Source organism: Mytilus galloprovincialis, chromosome 2 (assembly GCF_965363235.1).
Source record: "Mytilus galloprovincialis chromosome 2, xbMytGall1.hap1.1, whole genome shotgun sequence".
Lineage (NCBI taxonomy): Eukaryota > Metazoa > Mollusca > Bivalvia > Mytilida > Mytilidae > Mytilus > Mytilus galloprovincialis.
The window spans coordinates 1,241,130-1,261,660 of record NC_134839.1 but is presented as its reverse complement, the minus strand read 5'-3'; the positions used below and the strand labels follow the sequence as shown (position 1 = coordinate 1,261,660).

Below are 20,531 nucleotides of genomic sequence, written 5' to 3'. Positions count from 1 at the left end.
TTGCCGAAGCCTTTATATTAAGACAAATATCCTTAAAACTTATAAATCAATTCTAGCCGTAGAATTTATAAATCAATTTTAGCCGTAGAATTTATAAATTAATTCTGGCCGTAGAATTTATAAATCAATTCTAGCCGTAGAATTTGAAATCAATTCTAACCGTAGAACTGTTCTAGAGTAGAACTGACCAAATATCTGGTCAGTTCTAGCTAGAACTGTCAGGATCAGTTCTAGGGTAGAACTGTCAGGATCAGTTCTAGCTAGAACTGTCCAAATCAGTTCTAGGTAGAACTGACCAAATCAGTTCTAGCTAGAACAGTTCTAACCTAGAACTGACTAAAAGGTGTCAGGCTGACAGTTCTACATACTGTTCTAGAACAGTTCTCCTGACAGATTCTGACAGAATTTATGAGAGGTTAGAACTGATCTCCACTGTAGTATTTTAGCTCATCGTTGAACCTACATAACGTGCGAGCCATAATGATTTTATTACTCATCATACAGGTACTAAAAATAAATCATTTTTCATTCCGATATCTATTTATCCATCCAATAGGCGGTTATTCGAATGTCACAAAAATAGTCCACGCACTCCGGATTCGTTTCGAGTGTTTCAATTCATTCAACTGTTTATCCGTGGTGTTTTGGCAAATCCCATTATAACACCACTTATGACAAACAATATTGCAGCTACTATACTCAGTGCAAATGACCAGGAGAGTGAATGTGTATATTTAGCACTAACAACTTGGTATGGGACTGGCGCTTTTCCTTGGCTAACAGAAACTCCATACAGGACTGCACCGATAATGACTAAAGAACCTGCAAAATACATAGGAAAATATGAATACCCAAATGTCTATACAGATAAGTTTTAAAACAATGTTGGCTTCTGTACCGCTATTTTTGACATTTATACTTTTTATGTTGTTATTTTGTTCACACATTGTTGTCAACATATTGGAATATGATGCGACTGTCATACAAGTAAGAGGTTTAGCTAGCTTTATTAACCAACTAAGTGCATTATTGCCAAAAGTGACTGTTTATTATAAATTACATATTTTCTGTAATGGCCTTGTTTTTCTGTAATGGCCCTGTTTTTTTCTGTAATGGCCCTGTTTTTCTGTAATGGCCCTGTTTTTTCTGTAATGGCCCTGTTTTTCTGTAATGGCCCTGTTTTTTCTGTAATGGCCCTGTTTTTCTGTAATGCCCCTGTTTTTTCTGTAATGGCCTTGTTTTTCTGTAATGGCCCTGTATTAATGCCCAGTTTGTCTGTATTAAGCCCTGTTAGGGTTTTTAATAAAATTAATAAAACTAAGTTGTAAAGAGTATAATACTTTTTTGTATTTTATTTAATTTAGTAACCAGCAACCAACATTACAGAACCATATAAAGGGATCACTGTTCATCCTGTTTTTTAACACATATCTCTTTCAACTTAAATCTTGGATGTTTGGTATATTTAATGCTTTATAATGGTGAAGTACAAATTATTTTGTTCAAACTAAACTGTCATTAATGTATTAAGAAATGGGTGTTTTTATAATGGCCCTGTTATATGTCCTCGGTCAGTAATAATGGCCTCGGATGTCTGTAATAGCCCTCGGCGTTGCCTCGGGCCATTACAGACTTCCTCGGCCATTATTACAGACCTTGGACATATAACAGGGCCATTATAAAAACACGCATTCATTAATACTATAATAAAACCAGGTTTAATCCACCTTTTTCTACATAAGAAAATGTCTGTACCAAGTCAGGAGTATGACAGTTGTTATCCATTCGTTTGATTAGTTTGAGCTTTTGATATTGTCATTTGAATATTGAATTTTCGTTTAAAATCTTCCTCGGAGTTCAGTATTTTTGTGATTTTACTTTTTGATAGATCGAATCATTATCGTTGACAAACTGACGGAAATGTGCTGAATGTATTGATGTAATTTTGTACAATAATTACAGGAATGATTGATGTCATCTTGTTATTAGTTACATATATGTAAATGTTAACCTTTGTATACTTATGATCTCGTTAAAATCCTCATTTTCAATTATAACCAGTTTTTGGTATTAATGTATGGTAATAATGAGACGACTGGATATGTACTGAATAAATAGTTTGATGCTCAATGTCAAGCCACAAATTTCGTGTACAATGTGTTTAAATGTTTATGAATATACACGGATCTTTAAAGATAACTAAAAGCTTAACCGGATTCAAAATGGAATAACTTGTCAGCATATCTGGGGTTATCATAATGATTCTTATCTAAATGCCGCATACATGCAAAAGAAGCATCAAATACACATAAAGTAGTCATTGGAGTGACCAGCCCGTTGACTGGACCTGCGACCTCCTGTACTGGAGGAAAACACAAACCATTTGAATGCAAAATTTTCGACAAAATATAATATTGGGCTTCTTATACTGTAGCAAAACATTTCTGTAAATTAAAAAATCCTGAAAATATTGTTTTTAAATAAACTTTCTTTTAAATAACTTAATCTTGACACAAACATTGAATATACTGGTGAACGTATGTAGAAAAAGCAGTTACCCACCTGCAAGTAAAGCACTAATTAGTGCTGAACTTCTGATAATTTTATTCCATTTCTCTGAATAAAGAAAGGTAAATAATCCCATGAATACCAGAGCACAACTCGCAAAGATCATACCAATCACATTCAATGCCCTCACTGCAACCATCCATCCTGGAAATATAAAGTTAAATATTGTTACTAAATACAGCCAAATATACAGGCAGCGGAGAGGAGATGAGACAAATATACAGGCAGCGGAGAGGAGATGAGACAAATATACAGGCAGCGGAGGGGAGATGAGACAAATATACAGGCAGAGGAGAGGAGAGAAGAATATGTATATGATTTGCATTAAAAAAAAAGGTGTGTATCGAATAATTTACATAAACTTGTTATCAGACTAAACACTTAAAGGACACACACGTTTAGATTGTAAGCACTTAAAGGACACACACGTTTAGATTGTAAACACTTAAAGGACACACACGTTTAGATTGTAAGCACTTAAAGGACACACACGTTTAGATTGTAAGCACTTAAAGGACACACACGTTTAGATTGTAAGCACTTAAAGGACACACACGTTTAGATTGTAAGCACTTAAAGGACACACACGTTTAGATTGTAAACACTTAAAGGACACACACGTTTAGATTGTAAGCACTTAAAGGACACACACGTTTAGATTGTAAGCACTTAAAGGACACACACGTTTAGATTGTAAGCACTTTCATGTACATGTTTAGATATTAAACATCTATAGCCCCTAAACATGTTACCAATTCGTCAACATGAAATGTGCTTAGAAAAGTGTTTAGGTCATAAACACAATTTTTACAGTACAGTGAACAAACTTTCATTTGAGATTTGCATTTATGGCTACCGCAGTACAATAGATCAAACGTTTTTCATTGTAGATTGTGTTTCATATGAGACATCTTCAAGAAGAGAGCGGGAGTGGACCGTAACCCTTGGCTAGCGAAGATGCATATGAGATGGCAGCAGTCGTTAACAGCACATTTGACATTGGTGTTTTATTTGTAATAAACATGATAAAATAAAAGGGTTTGTGCTGTTGTGGCAAACTGAAAATCATGTAACGATGTTGAGTGTAGTTTATTTATTATCTATGTTCGCATGAAGTATAGCAAATGAATGTAAGACAAATTGCAGTCTCCATTCAGCATAGGTTCTACATAATTAATTACAAAACTTCAAGACGTTAGTTACAGTTTTCGTTGTATCATTATATCGTCCTGAACATGCATGAAATATTAGCAACTGGACTTTAAGCAACATACAATCAGATCGTTATGATTGCCGCAGGGACTCCAAAATCAAGTTAAACCAGAAATAGTCTCTTTTTGACAACTGGGGTATGGATGCATCATTTCTAAGTTTAAGAAGATGGTTAGTACGCTGTTAATAGTTGTTGCAAGATTGTATACTAAGATACTTCCATTAGCACAGCTAGTGTTTGTGGTGTAATATTTTCAGACATTTTGTTGTTTATTACAAAATGCAAGAAAAATAGTTAACTGATTAAACTCATATTTTTGGTCGGAATTTTAGAAACAGTTCTTAATTTTAAGACATTTCACATAATGTTAAAAAAAAAAAGGGTCAGTTACACACTTATAAACTAACTTTCTTTTTAATATTTTTTCAGACAATTCGTTTTAATACCTTTTATTTATTTTTGTCCATGAAGTGACACCTTTGTGAATCATTCCAATATAATTTCTACTTATAATATTGTATTACATGTGTTACATTCCAAATATAGAACAGATATATGTCCCCAATTTGGTCTTCTAACGACGAAATTCGAGCACAGAATAGGTGACATGTGTACAGTGCTCTTTCTGCATTACCATATTAGCATAGCCCAGCTATTTAAAAAAACCAACTTAACATATATATATAATATGCAAGATAAAACCACTGGGTTGTCGATGTAATAACATGATCTATAAAATGTATTTATTAGGTCCAATGACACAGTTATCGCCCTTTGGTTTTCGTTGGAATATAGTCCCTACTGTGAACAGTGTAATAACAGTATAACTTGCATTTTTTATTTGATACACTTTCCCAATTTATTTCTTGATATTTAATGCATGAAATATTAAGTAAGGGGATGTAATTTCATGATATAAAAATTTAGGTGCTGAATCTTTATGTAAAGTAGTGATTTGGTCAGGTTAAAAAGGTCAAATTTTATTACGTCGAAAGCTGTCAAACTGAATTTTAGACCCCCTTAGATCAAAGAAGCCAGGTTATTTAATTTCACTTTCAGATATATTGATGATGTTCTTTCCATTAACAATCCGAACTTTTCTGATTGGGTTCCATTAATATATCCACCAGAACTAGAAATTAAAGAGACAACAGACACGGCTTCCTCCGCCTCATTTTTAGACTTATACCTCGAATTTGACATACACAGTCATCTTAGTACCAGAATCTATGACAAACGAGACGATTTTGATTTTGAAATTATCAATTTCCCCCACCTTAGTAGCAATATACCAACTTCACCTGCATATGGAATATACATTTCCCAACTTATTCGGTATTCTAGAGCTTGCAGCTCCTACTCAGACTTTGTAAAACGTCACCAGTGTCTGAGCAGAAAGTTGATGAACCAGGGGTATGTCAAAGAACGTCTCGTCCTTTTTCTAAAAAAGTTCATCGGAAGGTACCCAGAACTTGTTGATAAATATTCCGTATCAACTTCACAAATAATACACGATGGTCTTGAAGTATAGATTTTGCGTACTGACGTTGTTTATCATCTTAATAACGTGTTGTATTATTCTTTTATTTGTCTTTATTAATATAACTTTTACTGTTAAGTCTGTTTTTTTAGATATCCTTTTGACGTAACTCTGTGCTGATGTATCCCATCATACTTTGAACGACAAAATTATTTCATGATGTGACTCTGTACCTATGTATCTTGTCATACCTTGAATGACAAAATTATTTTATTTATTAATATTACTTTTACTGTTAACCCACTGTTTTTGTGATATACATTTGACGTGCCTCTGTACTTATGTATCCCGTCATACTTTGAACCGCACTATTATTTTATTTATTATTATTACTTTAACTGTTAAGCCAGTTTTTGTTATATCTATTTTGCGTGACTGTATTTATGCATCCCGTCATACTTTGAACGACAAAATTATTTCATGTCTACCTGTGCGAATTTCAAACGCGCAATTTTCACCAGTACTCAAAACCCTCCTTCCTTGATGGGTGCATTTTACATAGACAAATAAAATCGTATAATATAATCAAAATGAGGATGTTAATTTGATGTATGCCTTTTTGTGCTTCGTTACATTTGTTGTTTTTATAGTGATTAAGATGATAACACAATGTTGACTGCTGTACCCCTATTTTTGACATTTTTACCTATTGTGTCTGTTTGTTTTGTTCACGCATCGGTTACAATATAATGGAATTTGATGCGACTGTCATACAAGTGAGAGGTTTAGCTAGCTATAAAACCAGGTTCAATCCACCATTTTCTACATTTGAAAATGCCTGTACCAAGTCAGGAATATGACAGTTCTTGTCCATTCATTTTTGATGCGTTTTGTTATTTGATTTTGCCATGTGATTATGGACTTTCCGAGTTGATTTTCCTCTGAGTTCAGTATTTTTGTGATTTTACTTTTTACTACAACCAAGTCGATGTCAAGTTTCTTCACAGAAGAAACTTTACTGCTGGTGGATTATTCCCCGAGGGCATCATTAACTTGGTAGCTTTATGCATGATGAATACAAATAATACGAAGAACAAACCGGCTAGGACGTCGCCCGGGTTACCAAGGTCCTCTTTTGCTGCACGGAACACTGTAGCATTTGATTTGTGTGTTCCACGAAATATCCTCCGGGATACCCCTGATTTGACATATGTTCAGCCAGAAGGTAATTACTATTTCAAAAATTCAGATACCTTTCATAAATTAAAGCCATGTTGTGTCAATATTTTTGACTGTTTAAAGACACCTGCTACAAGTGAATCAACACCTATTATTTCTTCTTGTAAACATAAAAAAGGAAAAAGGAGCACATGTAAGACATGTGATATGTTAATCACGACTCCTGATTTCACTAGTAATTTAACATCTAAAACATATTATACTAAATCTTTCGAACCTCTGGACTGTTCCACGGACAATGTCGTGTACGGAATCGAATGTACTTTGTGTGGACTACTTTATGTTGGTGAAACTCGTCAAACTTTGCGTAAAAGAATGAATCAACACCGGTCTGATAATAAAGATCCTCAATTTCGAGTTCTTTATAACCATTTTAATCAACCGGACCATGATCCTTCTTTATCTATGAAAGTACGCATCATTGAGAAAATTTATCACCACACAAATAGCCCTGTACTAAGTACTCCTTTCCGCAAAGATAGAGAAAATTTCTGGATAAGGGAGTTAGGGACTGCAATGCCATATGGTTGCAATGACAATATTAAAGGAGTAGGAAATTTGTCAAGTCCTGCCTGCAGTGATATTAATGTAATGAGTTTATTTAATACTACCTTACGACAACAACGTAGTCATGGGCAAAAACATTACCATCGGCCTAATGTAAAAAAGTCTTCCAAATCTAGATCACTCTCTGGGAGCTTTGATGACCTTCTTTCACATCTTCATCATCCACTAGGGTTACATTACATAAGAACTATTCTCTTTTCACTGCCAGTTAATTTTCTAAAACGTTTGAGAGATTATGCACTTGACAAAGGAGGCACCAATACATTTTCTGCAATATACAGACTAGTCAGTATTATTTGTGATGTAGCTCTTTTCCGTCTTTTCAAACCAGTAAGATCGGAACCTTTACATGAGGAAAAGAGGAAATTCCTTCCTGTTGATTTTGCCAATAGAGGAATTGATGCAATCAATATCGGCAACGTTCTACATCACAAGGAGGTAACATCTAAAATTCCTATTTATTTTCAAAATCAATCTGTTCCTATTGTATCCTACAGTTACACCAAAACCATTGCACCTAAAATATTTAACTATAAACAAGCATTGCAGGACCTTGACTTAGAACAATACTTACAAAACCCTCCGACATGTGACTGTTCCCACTCGCCTTATAATTACAGCCACCCTGGTCATGTTATAACTGGAGATCTAAACATAATTCAACATGAAAATCTCCGAAAGGTGATTTCTCATGGTCCTAAGTTTAGAGAACCCCAACACATCAATTGGAACCATAACTTCAAAATAATTATGGATTCCATTGAGGACTACGCCAGAGCATGGGCTAAGCGAGAAGAAGTTGAACTGGACACTTTGTCAGAATGGGTTAAAACTATCAGGTCTCTGATAAAACGTCGCATTCACAAGTTGAAAAACTGTGTGAACGATCGACCAAAGTCCGTTTTCAGAGACAAAGAGGCCATGAAATGTCTATCATCTCTTCATGATAAGTATGTTGTTGTTCCTGCGGACAAAGCTTCAAATAATATTGTCTTTGTATGTAAATCGTATTACTACGAATGTCTTGTAAAAGAATTGGGTATAAATGAGCACTCAGGTAATCCCACATACAAAGACATATCATTTGACAAGGATGAGATTTTAGCAAATCATAAGTCCTTCATGGCTTCAATAAACATTACATTGAACACCAAATCGGAGGACTTACCTTGTTTGTATTGGATACCAAAGCTTCATAAAATTCCGTACAAACAACGGTATATTGCTGGCTCATCTTCATGTTCCACTAAAGAATTGTCCATTAGATTGACTAAAATTTTATCCGCAGTGAAAGAGGGTCTTCAGAAATACTGTGAAACTGTTTACTCGCGTAGTGGTATTAACCATATGTGGATTCTTAAAAATTCTAAAGAACTTCTAGACAATTTTAAATCTCGGTCTATTTCTGAAATTAGCTCTATCAAAACTTTTGATTTTTCAACCCTGTATACCACCATTCCCCATGTGAAATTGAAAAATCGCCTAAAAGAAATTATCCACAATGCCTTTCAACATAAAAATGGTAGCATACGCTATAAATTTATTACTTTGGGATTTCATAAGGCATATTTCGTTAATAGTGACAAACAAAAAGGTAAAACATGCTACACAAAAGAACAAGTGGTCAGTATGCTGGAGTTTCTTATCGACAACATATTTGTTGAGTTTGGAGGTAGACTTTTTCAACAAATTGTCGGCATTCCTATGGGAACGAACTGCGCGCCTCTCCTTGCTGACCTCTTCTTGTTTTCATATGAATCTGAGTTCCTTCAGACACTTGTCAAAAACAAGAAGATCAAAGAAGCCAGGTTATTTAATTTAACTTTCAGATATATTGATGATGTTCTTTCCATTAACAATCCGAACTTTTCTGATTGGGTTCCATTAATATATCCACCAGAACTAGAAATTAAAGAGACAACAGACACGGCTTCCTCCGCCTCATTTTTAGACTTATACCTCGAATTTGACATACACAGTCATCTTAGTACCAGAATCTATGACAAACGAGACGATTTTGATTTTGAAATTATCAATTTCCCCCACCTTAGTAGCAATATACCAACTTCACCTGCATATGGAATATACATTTCCCAACTTATTCGGTATTCTAGAGCTTGCAGCTCCTACTCAGACTTTGTAAAACGTCACCAGTGTCTGAGCAGAAAGTTGATGAACCAGGGGTATGTCAAAGAACGTCTCGTCCTTTTTCTAAAAAAGTTCATCGGAAGGTACCCAGAACTTGTTGATAAATATTCCGTATCAACTTCACAAATAATACACGATGGTCTTGAAGTATAGATTTTGCGTACTGACGTTGTTTATCATCTTAATAACGTGTTGTATTATTCTTTTATTTGTCTTTATTAATATAACTTTTACTGTTAAGTCTGTTTTTTTAGATATCCTTTTGACGTAACTCTGTGCTGATGTATCCCATCATACTTTGAACGACAAAATTATTTCATGATGTGACTCTGTACCTATGTATCTTGTCATACCTTGAATGACAAAATTATTTTATTTATTAATATTACTTTTACTGTTAACCCACTGTTTTTGTGATATACATTTGACGTGCCTCTGTACTTATGTATCCCGTCATACTTTGAACCGCACTATTATTTTATTTATTATTATTACTTTAACTGTTAAGCCAGTTTTTGTTATATCTATTTTGCGTGACTGTATTTATGCATCCCGTCATACTTTGAACGACAAAATTATTTCATGTCTACCTGTGCGAATTTCAAACGCGCAATTTTCACCAGTACTCAAAACCCTCCTTCCTTGATGGGTGCATTTTACATAGACAAATAAAATCGTATAATATAATCAAAATGAGGATGTTAATTTGATGTATGCCTTTTTGTGCTTCGTTACATTTGTTGTTTTTATAGTGATTAAGATGATAACACAATGTTGACTGCTGTACCCCTATTTTTGACATTTTTACCTATTGTGTCTGTTTGTTTTGTTCACGCATCGGTTACAATATAATGGAATTTGATGCGACTGTCATACAAGTGAGAGGTTTAGCTAGCTATAAAACCAGGTTCAATCCACCATTTTCTACATTTGAAAATGCCTGTACCAAGTCAGGAATATGACAGTTCTTGTCCATTCATTTTTGATGCGTTTTGTTATTTGATTTTGCCATGTGATTATGGACTTTCCGAATTGATTTTCCTCTGAGTTCAGTATTTTTGTGATTTTACTTTTTAACACAGAATTGTCAATATTTTGAGTTAGAGCTGGTAGAAGTTTCTATAAATTTGACATTATTTGTCCCACTAGTAGTACACTACACTGTAAAACTCTTTTTGAGAAAGAGCAGGTGCGTTTTGAATGTGTCTATGGGCCACTCGATATCTCTCGGCCGGAAGTCAGAATAAAAATCTTGGAACGTCTCTAAAATTTTCGGTCATATATACAGGTCTTAACAGGTTGTTATCTACGTCTATGATATGGTCCCTTGATGGCCCTTGACGACGCAATTATATTTGTTTTAAAACGACCACTGTGTACTGTGTGTATCTGGGTCAATTATAACGTGGCATTGTCTGTTGTCTCGATAACATGTAACTAATCATGTTTGAAGATTTAACCACGGGATACTGTGTATTTCATCATACTAGACTTACGGGAGATACAATTCTGGTTAAAATATTAATATTAGATCGGAAAACAGAAAGATAAATAATACTAGATCGGAAAACAGAAAGATAATATTCTTATCAAAAGTATTTAATTCAATCGGAAACAAACAAATATATACAAAATAAATACTGTATTTATGTTTCTGGAGAAACTAACAATGATTGCAATCAGAATATTTTCAGAATTGCAATTAAAGTATTTTATATGACGATACTCTGCTTTGGTATTTTTTAATATTCATTTGTAAAGGAAACATAAAAATTAAATCTAAATAAATTATTGCTTCCTACAAAAAAATGTGTATAAACAATAATCATTATATTTCTACATTAATTATTTCATACCATTTTAGTTTTTATGTTTTATGAGTAATTATTATTTATTTTTTTGTATTGTAATATATCCATAAAACGGAAAGTAAGATCAATTTATTAAATATTTAAATTTTAAACGGTCGTGAATAAAAATACTTGTGTGTTTTCAATTCATAAAGCATGATTTTAAATCCTTGCAGCTCACAACAACCGTACAAATAATTTACAATAATTACAACAAAATTTAATTACAACCCCAATGTTGATTATTTTATACTGTTAGTATGGATTTAGAAGTCTTTGTATAGTAATATATTCACATAGTGGAATGTTAGAATTTAAAAATAGATTCATTCGATAAATAAAAAGTCCATCCGTAAATACTTGACGTTCGTGTTTATTGATATTATATATATTCAAAAGAATTTGAAAAAAATAACTAATAGGAACGTTATAGTTTATTATAAAATTTTAATTCAATTTTTGTTTGTTTGTTTTAATAATTTAACCTTCTAGCATCTAAACTTTATTTGTTCTATGGTACGGTTTTGAAAATTGTATTAATAGTGTTGACCAACTATCCTACACGTCTTGATTCATTCACATTATAGATAACATTTCAAAAGCACACTATATATATCGGTTTGCGTTCTCAAAAATTCCGGAAAAAATGTCAATGCATCCGGAGTCAAAACATTTAATGTAAGCCATTTGACATTCGATTTCAACTATTAGATTAAGATATGTGATGACGCAAATGTGTATTCTTTTCCTGAGTATCAGTGAGATGCTTTCTATTAACTATTTCGTGCGCTAAAATACTACTTGCATGCAAAACTATTAAATTCAGTCGTGGAAGCTTATTTTCGTTTTTGTTATCTAAATTCAGGACACGGCAGAAAGAGCTTTACATGTGACTTTCAATCACGGTCATCATTACTAACGGTATTCTGACCTCGAGTTGTTTCTCTTTTGTTTCTTTTTTGAGACACTGTCCTATTATAAACTTTGGCCTTTTCAAAAAGCTGAGGATTGTCTACCCAAGGAATAGATTCCTTAACTTTGTAATGTATTTAGCCTTTTAAATTTTTTCATTCGAGCGTTACTGATGCTTTTTTTGTAGACTTAACTCGTGTCTGGCGTTTTTTTTATATCTACATACCTTTTTACATAAATTGGTTATTTTGAAAGTGTGTACAGGTATTCATAAACTTCTGAATTAAGAAATTCTTTGGCAAAACTAAGTTTCTCTGTATAATGTTTGAATTGATTTAAGTAAAATCAGGAAATCCTTAAAATTTGATATGTTTCATGAGACCAAAATAAGTCTTTTCATAAGAGGTCCCAATCAATTGCATGCCACAGGTTTAACCGCATACAACATCTATACCATGAGTAAAGACAGCTTCAAATACGAGTTGAGAATATAAAGGCATTCATTTAGGAAACAAAATATAAAGATGTGATAGATAAAATAAATGCATCCAGTATTCCAGATTATAAAGCAATCTGAATACATAAATTTATATTGCGATAGGTTGGTGCAATTTGCATAAGTTATCCGGTTAGTAGAAATTAGGATTTGCCAATGGGTTATAATCGGAAAAAATAAGTACATTCCCAAGTAATATATAGTCGAGCTTTAAAATAACTATTCAAATAGAAGCTGTAAATAAATACGTTCAACTGGCTTCTTCTATTCACAATCAATTATTTCAATTCAAAAGTAAACACAAATTCAGCAACAATCTTTTGGTGACCCAGCAGTCAGCGGTCTTATGTTCATGTATTGCTTTTCTTTTTTTAAAGAAAGCAACTTGTTTTAATTTGAATGTATTGTCTAAAAGAAATGCACTACGAAATAACTGTGTTCTCGGGCCCGATTTAATTGGATATCCGTGTTACATTGTACATCTTAAGATGTACATATTTATCATTCCCGACTTTTGTAAATGTACAAAATATATACAAAGATGAGATTGACTCTTATTAAACGCATCTAATTACATTGTATTATCATATTCGACCATCTTTATGTATATAAATTCAATTTTGACTAGACCGTGAGTGTGTAATTTAGTATCCCCTGTAGCTATAGGTTTACAAGTTCAAATATGTGGAATGCTACCAGACGACAATTTTTATGCTTAAGTGGTCAAACAGATGTCACATTGAATTATAAGAAATTATTTTGTTTTTATTTGTAATGTGGGCATATTTTTGTAAAGACATTTAGTAGATGATCTTAATGAAAATTTAAATATAATTTAAGATAAACACAGGTTTAAACTAAATAGTTAAACTTATCAATGGAAGGTAGTGTATAGACATTTCGACATCATTAATTATCATACATGTACTCCTCTGTCACATGTTAGGAATGAAATTAACAACATGTTTACATTTTCAGCAAAACAATTTATTATATTTCTTAGAACAGAAAACCAAACTTGATTAGAACTATCATGAACCATCCTTAAAGTCAACGTAAACATTTGTTAACAACAAAACTATGATGTAAACTTTTGAAAGAAAAGCCGAAATAGTTTAAGGTCATCGTTGCCCGAGGGAGTTAATTTGGTTTCGTAAAATTAGTTTCGTAAAATTACATATTTTAAAGATTCAGAAATTTTACAATTTAAAATCTAACATTCAAAAACAAATCAGAGCACTAAATTGTAGCTAGCAGACACGGTAAGGACATTGGTGGTCTCGCCTGGTACACTATTATTATCTGTTATTAAAACATTTTTTGGTTTTATTAAATTATGGGGAAACTGTTAGGAATTCCAAATTTCATGTTGTATACATTTTGCATATTCACTTTACGTACCTGCAATTGCATCTGCATAACTAGAACAACTAACAGTTGTCACCACTGTAGCTTGTGTTCGTCTACAATTTAACCATAGTCCAGAATGTCCAATATTTCCTAACGTGTGCGTACTAGATAATGTCCAATATGGTGTAGCTAATGCCACTATTTCTACAATACCACCAATAATAATAACGACAATCGCAACAAACGAAAACCGTGAGAATTTATCAAAAAACTTCATTGTTCAACAAATATTACTGACACTTTTAAAAGACACAAATTTGATCTTTTGTTGTCATAAATATATCCAGCAATATTTCTATCGTTGCCGGAAGCATGCGGTCAAAATTGAACGAATAATTGTCACTCCCAACTAAATCGTTATCAATAATTTGTTCTTTCACATCTTTTGTGATTTATTTAGCTGGGAGACAATGTTTATCAAAAGAATAGACATCAAGGTCTTTCATATATTCACTACACCATACAGGTAAACACATAGATATGAAAGGTCGCGGTAAACTTTACTTGCATGTGTATTTGAACGTAGAGCGACGAAAGCGTTATTCGCATTGTATGTAGCGCTTAATCCTTTTTCTATTATACGTGTGTTAATTAGTCTCCGTAATCCCTATTTCACGACCCGCTACATTTTAGATGTTAAAAGTAGTGCATGTTTTATATTCATTACTTGTTTAATTCAAATTTGAGAGATATGACTATAAATGATGCAATAATAATCATTTGACATTCTCTAGAAGGTTGTGTAATAACCATGGAGACGGAATTTGTTATTATTGTTCTTGTACATGTTACTTGGTTCCACTTAAACGAAAAAAATCACATGATCAAGGCACAACCAACCTCTAACTGGTGTATTTGGTTGTTTTGATTTGTTTTGCTCATATTTAGAATAGGTATTAAAAAAAATGATTTGGTATGATTGGCAATGAGATAACTCTCCACAAGAGACCAAAATGACACAGAAATTAACAACTATAGGTTTCTGTAAGGCCTTCAACAATGAGCAAAGCCCATACCGCAAAGTCAGCTATAAAAGGCCCCCAAATGACAATGGAAAACAATTCAAACGAAAAGACTATAAATGCCTAGAACAAGTGCACATTTTATTTCTTAATGGATACTAATTAGTGGGCAGCATTTTGCCGCAAAAACTGATATATCTTCCTTTATTTTGTGATAGAATGAAATTCAAAACAGTGTGGCTGTGGCCATTGATTGGCACATTAAATTCATCCATTGACTGGGACAATTTAGGTGAACGTTTGTATGTAACGACCACTGCTCACTGTGTACTTTTTAAAGACACTTAAACTATGGGGCCACCAAAGGTTTTCAACGCCTTAATAAAGTAATTCGAAAAATTAATCAGAAATAACACGATGTTTTGATTTATATCAATTATATAGATCAAAACATAAAGGTTATTCCTGATTATTTTTTCGAATTATTTTATAATTAAAGGCGTTAAGAAACCTTTGGTAACCCCACAGTTTAAATGTCTATCGTAGGTACGTCGTGAACAGTGGTCGTTACAGACAAACGTTCACGTAAATTGTCCCAGTCAATGGATGAATTTAATGTGTCAATCAATGGCCACAGCCACACTGTTTTGAATTTCATTCTAAATTCAAAGCGATTTTAAAAAATCTCCTGCTCATGTTTTTTTTAAATTATAAATGCCATTTATAAAACAGCACAAGGTATGACTCATGTATTCAGAATACACATAAAAAATTATGCCTTCTTTTTACAGCACAAGGTATGCCACATGTATTCGGAATACACATAAAAAATTCTGCATTCTATATATGTCTGGTACCATAGTAAGATATAATAAGCTTCGAAAGATGTTAATGAAATTCAAACGAGAGAACTAGCGGCATGAATAATGTACAATTTTTTAAAAACAATAACGATAAACAAATAGGATATAGATCTAAAGCAAGAAAACGACAACCGCTGAATTACAGCTAGGCTCCTAACGTGGGACATGCAAATACAGAATTTAGCGGGCGTGCCTTATTTGCTGGCGCCAAACCTAGCTCATGAACTGGGACAGTAGTGTAACAGTACAAAATTGGAACACACTATAAAAGCATGACTTTTCCGATCAGATCGATACAAAACACACACACACACACACACACACACACACACACACACACACACACACACTAATTATAAACAAACACAAAGTACAGATTTGAGCTTTTCGCAGTTACTGAAAGCTAACTCGAAGTCAATAAGAGCATAAGAGCTCATACAAACTTATGTGCCTAAGATTGAAAAAATAATCAGTAGTGGTTCATTTAAAGGCAGCGACTTTCCAGTTGGACAGTACACCCTTAATTTTCTTTTTTTTAGTTAAACATTAAAGTACTCTGTGTTTGTTTTTGTTTATTATATTGTGTTGTGTGATTTATGGTTACATTTTGTGTCTCTTATTTGAAAGAAAGATCCTCAATACACACAATTATACCTACATTTCACTTGTACTTGTAAAAGATTTTGTATATTGAGTACACTTTAACGGTAGGTTTAAACTGGTTGTAAATTGATTAGCCCCTAATTAATTTATGTTTTTATAACACTTAATCTATTACAAATTATTCAACCTATGCCAACATTTTTTCATACAATTTTATACCTAAATTTCAAAATGTTGGCATAGTTTGAATGAACCCATGCAATATATAATGCATGTAGTAAAAGACGTCATTCATAGTGAACATGAAATGTTCAATGCCAAAATATGAATTATTCAATGATCTGATTACAATGATTTTTTAAAAACTTTTATAATAAGTTAATTTAAAGGATCGTATCAAAATTTACGGGCTTGGGAAACAACATCATCGTAAAATTTAAGATTTTCAATCACGTTTGTAATAAGTCTTAGATACGTACAGGTAAAGCCAAACTTTTAATAATGCATTTCAAAAAATATCTTTCAACTATTTCTTACTTCGTAATTTTTACCTACATTAGGTCACAATATAAAATCCTGTCAGTTTGCTGTATATCTATCAAATTGAATATCTGGTAGCTGTGCATTTGTGAATACAAATAATGGTCCGAATAAGATCAAAATCTTTTGAACTTTATAATAATTCTATAATGCCAATTTCACAATTATTAGTGTAATTAGAATAATGATAAATTGAGAATGGAAATGGGAAATGTGTCAAAGCGACAAAAATCCGACCATAGAGCAGACAACACCCGAAGGCCACCATGGGTCTTCAATGTAGCGAGAAGCTCCCGCACCCGGGGGCGTCCTTCAGCTGGCCCCTAAACAAATATGTATACTAGTTCAGTGATAATGGACGTCATACTAAACACTGAATTATACACAAGAAACTAAAATTAAAAATCATACAAGACGAACAAAGGCCAGAGGCTCCTGACTTGGGACAGGCGCAAAATTGGGGCGGGGTTAAACATGTTTTTTGAGATCTCAAACCTCCCCTATACCTCTAGCCACTGTAGAAAAAAACATGCTCTGCTTACTGACAGAAATACAAAACTTACCATTTCAGACCCTCATTTCAAGTTAAGGAATTCTGTCACTTATTAACCCAGAAATAACAGATAACTTGATATAGAATACATATTGATTTAGTACACGTACCATCAAAAACAAAATACTTGCTGTTTGTTGTACCAATAGATTTCTAAAATTTACTATTCATACTGTACTGACGATTTTTACATCATGTGTTTAGAATTCCAATTTTTTCATTTTCTGCAACTAATACAACATCAAAGGCATATGATAAAGTTTTTAATTTTCCACTAGAGGTCGGTCATTTAAAAACGTACCACCGTATCATATACGTTGACGTATACGCATCTGCAGATATACCAAAAAATATTGTGTGATCCCGAGCTTAAGACTATTATACGTTTTCCCTCTGTCCCTCTGGTATCTTTCGCCCCTCTTTTACTACAATTAAGACAGCAAAACAATTAGATGCTAGCATTAGAAATTAATCAGTTGACCGTCTGCATTATTGAAAGTATATACAAATAAAGCTCGGGATCACATAATGATTATTGGTAAATCTGTAGATGCATATATACGTCAACGTATATAATACGGTTGATACGTCTTTAAATGACCGACCTCTAGTACCATGCATTATATCATGCTTTGATATTTGCAACTAAGCTACTTATAAAAAAATATTGAATACTTTTTGCGTTGAAGTACAGTCTTGTTTTAGACCCCAAATTGTGCTAAATCATTCATTTATATTACCATTCCACTCAATTGCTCTTACAACATCAGCAAATAAGTTTAAATGGCACACGGGAAAGGTTTACCAATGATATTTAGATTTTTAAACAATTGGATCCTATTTAACGGAATAGTTTTTTTAAATCTACATAAAAAATAAATAAATATAATATACATTCCGTAATTGTTTTGTTCCATTAATAAGTTTTAGCGTACTCAAATGATCAATATTAATAGCAGTACAACAAAACCATTTTGCTCATCATGCATTACGTGTTTAGATCATAATAGTTATCAAAAGTACCAGGATTATAATTTTATACGCCAGACGCGCGTTTCGTCTACATAAGACTCATCAGTGACGCTCAGATCAAAATAGTTAAAAAAAGCCAAATAAATACAAAGTTGAAGAGCATTGGCCACGCAAGATACAAGCTAAAATAAAATAATTAAAGATATATAAATAAAAACTAAAAAAGATGAAAATGTGGATATCGGTAGAGTTTTGAATAGAAATGGTATAAGGGGGTGTATCATGACTTATAGAAATACAACATATCGTGCATTCGAAAGGTCTTGTTATGACAATGCAGGCTTTTCGTTGCTTTTGAGGTTTTTGGACGGACCTTTATGTAAGATATTTTTCACTGTATATGATAGTCTCGATCATCCAGCCGCTTTATTTTTCAAAGTAGAGCGTCTGGATGAGAAGTGATATAAAAATGGTAATTTATAACATTCGGAATAGTATCGGCTTTTTTAACTTGTTGTTAGAGATCATGTCCAAGATGAATAACCAAGAAGTTGGTTATTGACTTCGGAAGAAATGACAATACGATAATATTATTGAAAACCCCGAGTGTACCGATTGTTGTTGAAAGCTATTTATATATTTTTGTGACGACATACAATTCATGGAAAACACCATACAGCATGGCTCACATGGGCATGGACGCGAAGGAAAAACCACACATCCAACCTTGGTAAGATGTTATAACAACACACATTGTAACATAAATTGCAATGCAACCTGATACACCGAGTAGTTATATTCTTTCATGCATGTCCGTGCAACGAAAACGAGTTTATAATTATACAATAAATGTCAATTGTTATGGGACCACTCGAACAGTCATATACGTTATAAATACATTTTGGGTTGATGTGTAGTATCGTTCACTTTATATAAATACTTGATGGAAAACTGCTCTGACGCCGAAATATCACATTCATCCAAGATAAGTTCGTTGTTTCTATGTAAAAAAGGGGATTTGCATCTTGATATGTTTAAAAAAAAAGGGGGGGGGGGGCGGAGAGATACACAATGATGTACACATTCAAAGAAAAACAAAGACTTAAGTGTATCTAGAAGATGCCAGTTTTTACATAGTACACTAAACGGTCAAAATGAATGAAACTGAAGATAAAATTGACAAAAGCTCAACATTACACAAATAAGGAGATGCGGTATGAATACCAATGAGAACTATCCATCAAAGTTCAAATGAATTGAATGTGAGAAATTATAAGCAACTGTATGGCCTTCAACAATGAGAAAAATCCATGAATGGTTTGGATAAAGAATACAAACAGGGAATGTGTCAAATAGATACATGTACTGGGCAACCCAACCAAAGAGCAGTGAGGCCCCTCATGGGGGGTCCTAGTAATCACATAATCACCATTTTTTTGCCAATATAATCACATAATCATTAAATATTTGCTTATCTTTATTAATCAAGTAATCATAAACTAAAAATACAGTCCTAGGTAATCAAATAATCATGAAATATTTGGCTTAATAATCAAATAATCATTTAAAAAACGGCCAAGTAATCACATAATCAAAAAACCCATGAGGGCCATCAGCAGTAAACAGCCCAATGTCACCAATGGGTCGGGTCTTTAACGCAGCGAGATAATCTTGCACCCTAAAGCTGGATTCAGCTTGCCCCAGGACAATAATTTATACAATATATTTCTATGATGTTTTTTTAAACAATTTGTTTTTCATATATATGCTATGCTGGTGACTAAAATTGATATGATTTTAATATTTACTTTCTTTTGTAGACAAACCAATGATGATTTATGGACACAGATTTTATGTGTAAAATGTGAAGAATCAGAATTTTAATTGTATCATAAACATAAACAAGATTCAAACTGAAAGATTTTTTTTAATTACTGAAGCATCAATCAGTATGAATAGATCACAGTACCAAAAATGTTGGGTAGACATTATTTTGACAGCCGCCACAAAGCGAAAAAAAAACCACCACAGAGTGACGTATACTGATTAAATGTAACAAATATCAAGAAACTCATTGTTGTCAGATATGTTACGGAAATTAGATTTGCATTAACAAATTAAAAATCATATGAACAATTAAATAGTTAGTGTTTAC

General features: G+C 33.0%; 1 protein-coding gene across 1 annotated transcript; it reads right to left on the bottom strand.

The window, feature by feature from the left end:
* Positions 1–435: 435 nt before the first annotated feature.
* Positions 436–14,239, bottom strand: LOC143062646 (uncharacterized). Its single transcript, XM_076234334.1, has 3 exons — positions 13,875–14,239; positions 2,563–2,712; positions 436–822 (listed from the first exon to the last, which is right to left on the bottom strand). The coding sequence occupies exons 1-3, from the start codon at positions 14,098–14,100 to the stop codon at positions 623–625; spliced, it is 576 nt and encodes a 191-aa protein (XP_076090449.1). The 5' UTR covers positions 14,101–14,239; the 3' UTR covers positions 436–622.
* Positions 14,240–20,531: the final 6,292 nt, after the last annotated feature.